Here is a 12,528-nt window from a genome sequence, read left to right as displayed (position 1 = left end):
TTAAGTCAAGTGAAAATCCTCTAGTTGCATTGATCCAATCATATATTACTCAGTTTAGGAGAGTTAATACAAATTGTCAAACTAGCGATTAAATACGTAATGACTTGTATTAAATTCATCCGATGGGGAGGAAGGTCTAAGCCAACACATAAACTTAATACTTTATTAATATTTAATCTTGGTAAAAAATTTACTCATCACCATTTATTTTCTTCCAAATTCATACAAAAAAATTTCCAGAAAGAAAATATACGCACACCAAATCTTCGTACATTCCATGTACCATCTCATATATATTCAATAATACACCTTTTGATTAAAAAAAATTATGGCTGCCTATAATGTGAACAAGAAAACTACAGCCATACTATTTTGTTTTAGTCGTACAAAATCAAAAGTTTCTCTCTATATTAAAACATGTGAGCCAAAAAAAAATTAACTTTTTTTTTATTATATCAAAAACAGCCACATAATCGAGACATAAATCACACATGCAATCATGTATTGCTGCCATGGCGTGGTATGCTTCTCTTTGGCCTTGCCATAACACAAATCTGATATATACAATTGCACATAAGTGCTGCCACAAGACAACAAAAAAAAATTGATCGGTGCAGCTATCAAAATTTCTCTTGAAATTATCCATCGAAGAACACCGTGCATGACAATATGAAAATATTATCAAATCTTACAAATCAATTTTCATAAGTAACTATTACCGTATGCATTTAACAAAAACAAATCAAATCAAGTTTTTATCCGTTCTGTCCTTTTCGTGATAAAACAAAATTCACAATCACGAATCATACATATAATTTCACATATGCATATTTTAGGTTATGTATAAAGATGCAAGTATGGCTCTGATACCAATTGTTGGAAAATAGCATACACAGCGGAAGCATTCCAGAATCATACATCTTGCATGAATATAAATAACAATCACAAATAGTTATCACATACAAAGTATGCTGAAAATTAACTCAGGATTACCTCTTGAAGCGTGTGCAGATATCTTGAAGTAAATCCAACTCCAGTTCTATAGTCTTCTACAGTGATCCCAATCAACAATTGAACTCTCTCAATACTTGGGTGGGCAAGCATTGTATAGAATTCTCTAATCAAATCTAGGTTAGAAAAATCCCTATTTATAGAGATGTCTTCCTAGTCCAAAGAGGAGAAGAAAAACAAATCCTTTTTCTTCAAGAACTTGAAACACACGTTTCTTTTCCATCTTCTACTAAAAAATAGGATTCTGAGTTCTAGTTAGATTGGGCACTGGAGGGACCACAGAATTTATTACTGAGGCTTCCTATTATGGAAATAATTCTAAATAATTAATTTGAATTATTCTTACCATAATAAATTACAAATCATTCCACTAAAAATTCGTAATTGAACTCCTCTATTTATTTCGAAATTCACCACTAAACACTTATTTGATTCCCCATGTTAAGATTACCGATACTAATCAATAAATTAAATTACTGACGAATTTAATTCAATGATTAAATTCTTTTAGAGCAATACTTAACTTATTTCATGTGCCAGATTCATAAATCTACCGGCCGGGTTTACACATGAAAACTTACAAGCTTCTCATAAAAGGTGTATCATCAATCTCTATACTGAGACATGGATTCCATCAACTAACTAATTATTTCACCAATATATATTATTATCATCCAATTTACCAGGCATATTGACCCATCTCAGAATCTCACCTTTTAATAAATCAAAATGATAAATAATATATACAGATCATAATCGTTATATCAAGATTAAGAATATAAGTACATTTAATAGTTTAGAGAATATGTTTTTATCAGTCAGTCTAAAACAACTATCTCTGCTTGGTCCCGTTCAATACATACCAAATGCACTAGCACGAGAAGTTAGAACTATGCCATTCTCATAATCAAGATAAATTACATTTAATCTCGTGCTACAATCTTTCTGATGATTTTGTCCAAATTTCCATCTATGATTGTGAACTATAAATTTTAACTTATAAGAACTGATGATTTAATCTTCTGTGTATAAGCTTAAACTCTATACACCAAATCATCTACTATATAAGTTAAGGACACATATATGACAATTGATCTATTTAATGTAACACTTTATTGAATTGAATAAATAAATAAACAATTGTTCAATATTAATACTATATCAAAACGCATGGTTAATAGTATATCCTAACACTTAAGTACTCTGTAGTACTAGCAAGAACTGATGCTTTGTCCTTCTGAAATGTTCGAAGATATAATTAAGTAAATAAATATGCATTTTCGATAAGAACTTAAGTTTTTAGACCAAAAAGTCACATAATACGATATAATATTAAAGCAAGGTCATGAGTTCAATTCTTAGAATTTATACGTGCTTGTTTTTTTTTCAAAAGTCATGTTCGCGTGTGAGTAGTGTGTTAAAGATATGATTAAGTAAATAAACAAGTGTTCTTTCTAATTAATAACTAAAACTTTTTAGATAGAACGATCAGTAACATAAACAATATGGTATTAGAACAGATAAATGTTAGGATTTCAATTTTCATACTTTTTATGTGGTAGGCCTTTTTTAGAATCTAGCTTGGTGTAATAAAAAGTATTGAAAATACAATATAATAAAAAGAAAAATAAAAATAAAAGCTTTTAGATGATAACATTTATTTTTTGATGGATATTTATAACTGAGTCTACTAAAAAAAACTATAGTTATGGTTATTAGTGGACATGACTTCCAATGTAACACACTACCTTCTAGGTACTTTCGGGGAGACAAAGTCGTCCCTTCTACTGATCGAAACTAAAAAAACCATACCTTAGTTCCAGGAGGGAGCAAAGATCTTAGATGTTGAAAGTTCTCGTTAAGCTTTTCGCGTCTTCTTCTCTCTGAGATCATGTGATGAACTTGTGTACTCATCGCGCGATTCACTTGAATACCTTCTTGTCTATTAATCGTATACAAGTTCTTGAAAAATGTAATAGACCTTTTCAACATGTTTTGTCTATATGAACTTGTTGCACCTATTGATGCATAATTATTGGTTGATCTAAACCTTGTAAATGCTGTCATATTTCGTGTTACTAATCGATGATCTCGTGTCAAATTCTCTTGAATTTGTCCACGAGATGATGAAGAAGGCGAGGACGATGATATGACAGCAAGATATGCTTGTCTTATTACATCGTCTTCGCCTTCTATTTTCGGGAATCGTGTTAATGTTTGATTTTCATGTGTTGTTTTTGCAACATTGAGAAAAAGTGATGAATATTCACTTGATGAGGAAGAAGATGTGTGAAAATTTTGATCAATTAACATTGTTTGTTTTGTGAATTTTTTTAGGAAAAAAGTTTGTTTTTCTAAGTTAATTGTTAAGTTACAAGTGGGATTATTATATTAGGAACTTTAGAAATATTAAATAATTGATTCTATGAGTTGACTAATAAAGTAGACTTGGTAGTTAGAAATTAGAACTCATTATCAAAATTTCATTTTATATTACAATATTTGATTGGAAACGAAATTTTAAATAGAAAAATGAAATATTTTTTTGATGTATACAAAAACTTAGAAAATATCAGATAGAAATATATTTTTTTTACGTATACAAAAACTTAGAAGGAAAAATTACATAAATTAATTTTAAAAAATAATTACTAAATTTAGCAATACTTTTTGTTTATTATCATTTATAGCAATATTGTAATAAATCTGTAATATGTACTAAAAGTGAATTATGTATTCAATATATTTGAATCATAATTGTTTTTGAAACATATTATGTTTGTTTGGTAAAAAATTGTCACATTGTGTTATAAGTGTATTGAAATGTGTGATAAATGTATTATCGATCATTAAAACTTGTATTATACGTGAATAATAAATTATTTTTTTGTAATATTATTAAACTTGTATTATAAATAAATTAAAAATGATCAAGTGAAAAAAAATATTATTGCTATAAATAATAAATAATTTTTTATTATACTATATTTATGTAAGTTTCCCAAACTTAGGAAGTACACTCTGAAAGGGAAGCTTTGAGGTCACCAATAAAATTATTATCATATAACTAAAAGATTGTAGATTTGAGAAATAACGTAGAAAATATTTTCTGCTATCAAATCATAAAAAAGATAACTATAAAGTAGGAATAGTAACTTGAAAAAATGTTGTTAGGTGGTTTCATTTTGTATTGATGTAGAAAATCGATGACAAAAGTAATTGCAATTGAGTGATAAATTGATTCGAAGAAATTAAATTTGTTTCAAGTTTATATAAATTTTATTTCAAAAAAATAAAAAATTTCATGCACAAATTATTTTCGATCAGCTTAGAGAATAGTATAATATTAAGTTTAAAAAGTGTTATAAAAAGGAAACGAAAAAGATCATACCAAAAGAAGAAAGTAATATAAGATAACAATTCTTCAGAGGTGAAGGTTCTTGAATATCATCAAACGAATATCAGATTTTACTATCCTTGATTAGAAATTTAAAATTCAATTTTAAGAATAAATAAACCTTTTATAAGGAACATTTTTCATTTTAATAAGCTTTATACTATAGAATATAAATTAATCAATCAGTAAATAACGCGTAGAAGAAAAATATGAATTTTTTCTAAAAAAGAGTAACACTCTTGATCCAATTTTTTTGCTTTTTAAGTAGTGGTCAAAGTCCACAAATGTAACAGTATGAAATTCTAGTCAAGTGAGAATAGAAGTTTTTATTTAAATTTTATTTGATGTACTTTTATATTTTTTTTTTAACTAATAATAGTCTTCTTATGACCTTGGAGTTTCTCATTTTTTCTTTATTTTCCATATAGTATGAATTTTGACTAATTAAATCCTATGACTTTCTTTCTTTTTCCAATGGGCCTTTATGAACATAGAAAATTTTGTTCATATTATAAGTACACTCATTTGCCTAAGGATAATTATTCTATTAGAATTTTGAAGTGATTTTCGTTATAAACGTCGGACAAAAATCTCATGGTAGTGTGAAAGGAGAAGAATCAACATTTTAATGAGTTAAAAAATGATGACTTTTGATTATTGACGAATGATCTTTTTCGTGAGTTGTGACGTTTTACTTTTCTTTTGAAGAAAGGATTTTACATTCAATATCTTCTATTTATCATAATATATAGTTAAGAATTGTATCGCATATATATACACTAAATTTCTATTATTTACTAATATATATATAAGAGGCTACACAAGCAACTCTTCGTCGACATGGTTGCTTGCCGACCAAGGGGCAATTTGGGTATATTCAAAATTAATTTCTTTTGAATGTCTTTTAGTAAATGCTATTATAGAAAATGGTCTATGTCACTCATATTACAAATCAGTATCTTATGTGACACTTTTGTGTATATTTTATGTATTTTAAGCATCTAATTGGGCCAAAATTAGCAAGTGACAATCAGCCCATATCAGGATGGGCCTCGGTCCAGTAACATAATCATTTGGTAAAAGAATGAAATAAACATATTTGGGAAACTTTCACATATAGCCACTTAAAAATAATTAATTATTCTCTATAGCTATAGTTTGATAATTAAAATTTTTAGCTACATGTTATATGAAGGAGAGATGCGATCGAGACTGTGAGAGAGAGGAGAGAGGCGAGAGAAAGGGGAAAAAGTAGGACAAAGGTGAATTGTATATGTATATTGGTTAGATAATTGTATATTATACATATGTATTTGTATATATGGCAAGAGAGAGAGAGGGACGAGAGAGGGGAGTGAGACTGGGAGAGGGAGGCGAGAGGCTATAGAGAGAGGGCAGAAAGTGGGAGAGATGTGAAATGTATATGTATATAATTGTTTATTATACATATACATTTGTATATAGGGAAAGCAAGATTGGGAGAGGGAGGAGATAGGCGAGTGAGAGAGGGCAGAGAGTGGGAGAGAGGTAATTTGTATATGTATACAGGTTAAATAATTATATATTATACATATGTATTTGTATACTCTGGCGAATTATACATATACAAACATGACTAATTATACAAATTCGAAGTCAGCCCACGTAATTAATGTATAATGTTAGTCGGAAATGATATAATAGCAAACTATAGTTATGATGAGTAATTAAATAGTATAAGTTTACTTTATCGCGTAATTTTCCCTTTTTAGAATAAAGATAATCACACTCTGTATAAATTAATATTTTTATTAAGGTTTGGCCATTTAAGAATTTTAAAGGTTCTACTTTCAACAGTTTGTTAAATCTTGTTAATCCATAAAATATAGTGATTCATATATAGTTCTTTTTTGTAAAAAAAAAATAATTGAGTTTGAGTTTTAAGCACAAAAAAAATACTGTTAAGAAGCCTTTTTTTTCTTAAATGGACTTTACATGATGCGAATTTGAATTAGCAATAAAATATATATTGAACGATGAAGAGAGAATAAAAACTAGAAAGCATTACATATATAGTTTATTGTCCATACAACATAAAAATATACATATCAACTAAAACAATAAAAAAAAAACATCACTATTTTAAATATATATATATATATATAAACTACTAATTAAAAATATTTTGTCCAGGTGATAAAATCTTTTTTGGATCAAACTGAGTTTTTCTTTGTTGAAATATATGCCATTTTTTGCCAAAATGTTTGATCCAATCTTCTTTTGTATTATAATGTGGAAGATATTGCTTTATATTGAGGCCAACTTTGTCACAATAATTCAAAATTTCTTTATTTTGATCATCTAAAATCTTGCATTCATTATTTCCACTTGAAGAATGTAAAAATCCAACAATATAAAATATATCCTCCTCTGGTATTATTGCTGACATTTTACCATCCCACCTGCATTATAAGTTATATACGTTATCAGTATAAAATTTAATTTAGATTTATTGAATTCTGTCGAATTCAAAAGCTAAATTTTAACTCCACTCCTTGAAAATATATTAACATTATACAATAGGTAAAATCTGACCTGATTATTTAAGAGTGCAATGTAAATAAATTCTTATATTATCATCATGTTATTCAAAAGATATCTATCAATATTCCTTCCTTAATAATAAAATATGTATTCTTAAAGACAATGATATAAAAAATATGATTTGATAGTGTAGTTCTTTTTTAAAAATAATACTATATATGTATATAAATTAAACAAAATCTGTATATTACTCCCTCTGTTTACTTTTTTGTCATGTTGTGCTTTTCGAAAATCAATTTGACTAATTTTCAAAGTTAAATTAGATGACAATATTAATTCGACATTTTAAGCAAAAAATTTACATATTCAAAAACTATATGAAAAATACTATAAATTGCATTTTTTTGCATATCAATACGATGAAAAAAATACATCTTAAAATGTTAATCAAAGTTCTTATAATTTGACTCTAAAAATAGGAACCATGACAAAGAACAGTGGACAGAGAGAATACTTATTATCTCTATAAATGGTAAGTCACTTATAGATCATGAGTTTGAGCTATGTAAGTTGTCTACGTTACGCTTCATGACCAATAAGCTACGATCGACGACTACGAAACGAATTGGATAGGATTCAACTCTTGAAAGCTAAGTATTAGAATAAATTATCTACTTCACATGCATACTCTTTGAAGTGTGACTCTTCTTTATGTTCTACGTAAAAATGCAGAATGATTTATACAACACAACAGATTATCTTATCTATATATATATTAAGTGGGGGGGGGGGGGTTACCTTTTCCTGGTTGTTGGGTAGACAAGGATGGGTCCTGTTGGTTTGTTTTGTCTGATAATGATGTCTTCAAAAACAGCAGCATTAAATTGCATGATGTTGGACTTAGGTACAAACAAATTGAGCCATGGATGTGGAACATCCCACATTCCTTTTAATTCTAACTCTATTTGTCCTTTTCTTACTCTATTCAAAAATTCAACAAAAGTCACATCTTTCTTGTACATAAATCCACCCAAATAGTTCAATCCTTGTACTAACTTCTTCAATTCCTATATATATATATATATATATATATACAAAGTTTAAATATTAGAAGGACAAAACGTATCGTCAGAAAATTATAATGTATATATAAGATAAACAGATCTTTTATGTTATTTTATGTGTTTACTTGTATGTTATATGATGAATTTTAATGTAACATTACTAAGTTATACTCTCTTTATCCTAATCAATATGATGTGCACTTTGACAGATTACATAATGCTAAAGAAATAAAGAAAGACTTTTGAATTTGTAATCTGAAATAAGATTATAATATTGACATATAGAAAAACATCATTTTTCTAACGGATTAAAAAGAAAAGTGAATTACGTAAATCGAGGACGAAAATATGTATTGGTACATACCTCATCAATAGTTTTAGCAGTGTGATCATCATAATACTTCACCATTTCCAAGCAATACATAATTTTATTTTGAGATAATAATGAAATAATTTTGGTTTGATTGGAAGGTGAATAAAATGAAGATCTCCAATTATTTAGAGAGCTTTGTTCCATTATTAGAGAGCCTTCAACATAATCCAATCTATTATTATGAATTGAAATAAGATATTCTTGATCTTTTGTGAATTTTGAAAAATCATCATATAACATTCTCACCCATTTCACCTACAAGAAAAAAAAAATTCATAATTATACATTTGCATAGGTAAGAAATAGAAGTTTAAACTAATATTTATCTGTTCTATTTTATATAACACTCTTTTTTTTTATATGTTTAGAGAAAAACGACGCATATTTTAATATTTAGAAATAATTTAACTTAGATAAGTGTGTTTATTTAGAGGCTAGGTTGCTCGAATGGATCTCTTAGTTGTTGTTCGAAAGTTATTCGAAAACAGTATATATATAAGACGCGTCCAGAAAAACATACAAGTAAACACTATATATAAAGACGGTGACTAGGATTCACCGACTCAAATTTTTTTTTCTATTTATAAATTTCGTATTCAGTCAAATACCGTCGTACTTACTCTTGTTGGTGCTCTATCCAAGACAATTCTTGCCCTAGTTATTATTCCAAACTGTCCCAAACCTCCTAAAACTCCAAAAAACAATTCTGAGTTCACATCTTTGGAGCAAGTCATTAAATCCCCTTTACCTGAAACCAAACATCAAATAAGAACAAAAAATAAAATATTGAATAAACAATCATTTAATTATATTATTATCACATAAAAAAATATGATTCCTCAAATAAATTGTATGATTTGGGGAAATTCATATATAAACTAGTATATTAGTCATGCATACACTAGAAAAATAACTATAGTTTTTTTTTTCTGACTTATATTTTACTATAAGGTGACATATCATCATATGAAATGTTAATAATGTTGGGGAAAAAAAGAATATTTTCTTAAAATAATGCATGTAATTACTTGTATGGTTAGAATTGAGACTTTCACTGATACGACTAAGTTGTAAGTCATTATTATATAGAAATATAATTCATGTGCTTTATAAATTTTACCTGTAATAACGTCCATCTCATGAACATTACTTATTTGAGGACCATATCGGAAAATTTGGCCACTAATTCCGGCATTAGAGAGAGTACCACCAACTGTGAGGTACAAATAATCTGTCCACGAGATAGGTGCTAGGCCATGCTTTAGGGTGGCATTAAGAACATTGATCCATAATTGTTCACCTCCAACATCTGCGTAAAACCCTAAATCCGAATCCCAAGAAACCCTAATTCCACAATTGTCATTATTATTATTATTTAAAGAATTCATTTCCACAATTACCCCATTTTGTGCCATGGCTTGTCCCCTAATGGAATGTCCATGACCTTTGGCTGCTACATGAAAAGGGACAGAAAGGTCATAAGAAAATTGTATGAGGTCAATTATGTCATTAACACAAGAAGGATAAAGAACAGCAGCTGGTAATATATTTTGAATAATTTTTCCAAAATCTTTTGAAGATTCTTTAATTTCATCTAAATTTGTACTAAGTTTAAATGAAATATTAAGGGAAAAAATTTCTTGAGGAATTGAAGGATTCAATGTCTTTAATTTTCCTAAATTAGACATTTTAAAAATATGTATGGGGAAAGAAGAAAGAAGAATGTGAAGGAAAGAAGTATGAATATAATTTGGTGAAGGAAAGAGAGAGTGATATAAAGGTATATATAGAGGGTGAACGAGTGCTCGATTCAGTTGAACCTGTTGAATTAATACTGTATTTGCCCTTAGTCTTATCTAATCACGTCAACGTAACATATGTTTTTTTGTGTTAAAAATTTTGACTTCAGATGAATGTATATTGCGTACGCTCTTAGCCTTATCTAACATGTCAACATATATTTATACATGTGTAAAAGAGTTTTGAATTTAGTTGAACCTGTTAGATGTATATTGCATTTATCCCTTGATGTTATCTAATTATCATCATTTATTTATTTATCTTTATATAAAACCTTTTGAATTAAATTGAATTTGATTAATGTATATTACATTTTCCCTTAGCCTTATATATGTAAAAATAGAGTTTGTGATTGATCAATTGAACCTGTTGAATGTATATTGCATTTACCCTTGAACTTATTATGTCAAAAATAATTTGAATTTAGTTAAATTATGTTGAATATATATTGTATTTGCTCCTATCCTTGTATGTGTAATAGAGTTTGTGATTCAATTAAATCTATTGAATGTATATTGCATTACCGCTGGCCTTATCTAGAAACGTCATATATATTTTGTGTAAAAGAGTTCTAAATTCAGTTGAACCTATTACTCATGTATTTCATTTGCCCTTGGCCTTATCCAACAACGTCAACACATACATATTTATATTCTGTATAAAAAATTTCTAAATTTAGTTAAACCTGTTGAATGTATATATATTGTATTTGTTCTTAGCCTTATCTACCCACGCCATTATATTTATCTATATTTTATGCAAAAAAAATAAATAAATTCAGTTGAATCTATCGAATGTGAAAGTAATTTTTAAGACTATCCATTCAATATCTTATGAAATCTTCACAAATCTTTGATTTGATTAGAGAATCAAGCAAATTACATTTGAGAATAATACTAGTAGTTATTAATTTGCAAATAATTACTATATTGCATTTTGAGAAGGGAAATTAAATGTGTTAGGAAAGTTGAAGGAAACATCAAAAAATAAAATATTTTATGAGAAAACGTTATATAAAATAAAAAAAATGAAATTACTTATTTTAATAAAATAAAAAAATACAATATGAAAATTTTTACTAAATTAGATTAAAAATTACTTATTTTAATAAAATAAAAAAAATGGTCCAAAAATAGGATTAATTAAAGCCACACAGATTCAAAATTTTATTCTCACATGATATGTTTTTTAAGATCTTTACGTAAAATTCTAATTCAACGATGGATTAAATATACGTGTTTAAAACATAGATAATCTTGAAAATCTATATATGAAAGTTGATTGTATACACCCAATATATTCTATGAGATCCCAAGCAAAGATTGATCTTTGAATATATTATTATTATTATGAATCAACAATAATGTATAACATGATATCATTTTCAAACATTAGAAATAATAGAATAAAAGGGCAGCACGATCCACAAAATACCTCGTTGGCTTTCCTACTCGATAAATAGAATGAATAATGTGTCTTCATCTTTAAACACAACACATAAGTCCCTTCGTGGAGATTCGATAAAATTAGAACTATACAGAGAAAATTAGGGATAACAACAAACGTATATGCATACAAACACATTTTCTTCTCTATTATTTCTCTACGTATATTTCTACATAATTACATCATTTATAAGATAATTATAGTGTGAAAAAATAATTAAATATAAACTTACAAGATATATTTCAAAATGTTTTGAACTTATAAAAGTTTTAGTTTTGAATTCATCTTTGAAAAAAAAAAGATCAGAGCGATTTTAAGTGGGGCTGAGTAATAAACAAAAGATCGTGCAATAGTGAAATTGTGGTCTCATTTGTCTAAATGAGAAAGAAACATATGTACTATAACATGCACGTCAAATAATTTTGAGGTAACTATTTTTACAAAGAACGAAAAATAATTTGATACAGATAAAATATTTGTGAGCACTAAAAGTACAATCAGTCACTTGTCAATGGTTCAACCCAAGTATGTCCATATACCCGCATATGTTATATATAGTCATAATATCATTAACATATTGATTTTTTAAATTTAAATCCATGCATCGGTACCATCATCACCCATCCCTTTGTAGCCCACCATCCTCAACCGTAGCAAACATCGTTGACAGTGTTTAGAATCGATCATGATCATCATCACTAGTCATTATTTACCATCATCAACAACAACCACCGTTACTTAGCACAATAATAATTATCATTAGTCATCACTATTAACTATATAATGTCGGCCACCGAACCCACATAATTACCATTAGCTAGGACCATCTCTGATTGACACCCACAACCATCATCGCCATTAGATACACACCTGAATGCGAGGTCCTATGACCTCCCCAACCCCCCCCCCCCCCC

The 12,528-nt window shown here is 27.9% G+C and overlaps 1 protein-coding gene across 1 annotated transcript; it reads right to left on the bottom strand.

Moving 5' to 3' along the window:
- Positions 1–7,725: 7,725 nt before the first annotated feature.
- LOC107006947 (cytokinin dehydrogenase 3-like) lies at positions 7,726–10,107 on the bottom strand. Its single transcript, XM_027913867.1, has 4 exons — positions 9,489–10,107; positions 8,989–9,116; positions 8,360–8,623; positions 7,726–7,998 (listed from the first exon to the last, which is right to left on the bottom strand). The coding sequence occupies exons 1-4, from the start codon at positions 10,054–10,056 to the stop codon at positions 7,726–7,728; spliced, it is 1,233 nt and encodes a 410-aa protein (XP_027769668.1). The 5' UTR covers positions 10,057–10,107.
- Positions 10,108–12,528: the final 2,421 nt, after the last annotated feature.

The sequence above is a fragment of the Solanum pennellii genome, chromosome 12, assembly GCF_001406875.1.
Source record: "Solanum pennellii chromosome 12, SPENNV200".
NCBI classification, from domain to species: Eukaryota; Viridiplantae; Streptophyta; class Magnoliopsida; order Solanales; family Solanaceae; genus Solanum; species Solanum pennellii.
The sequence above is the reverse complement of the archived record's forward strand: the minus strand, read 5'-3'. Positions and strand labels throughout refer to the sequence as shown.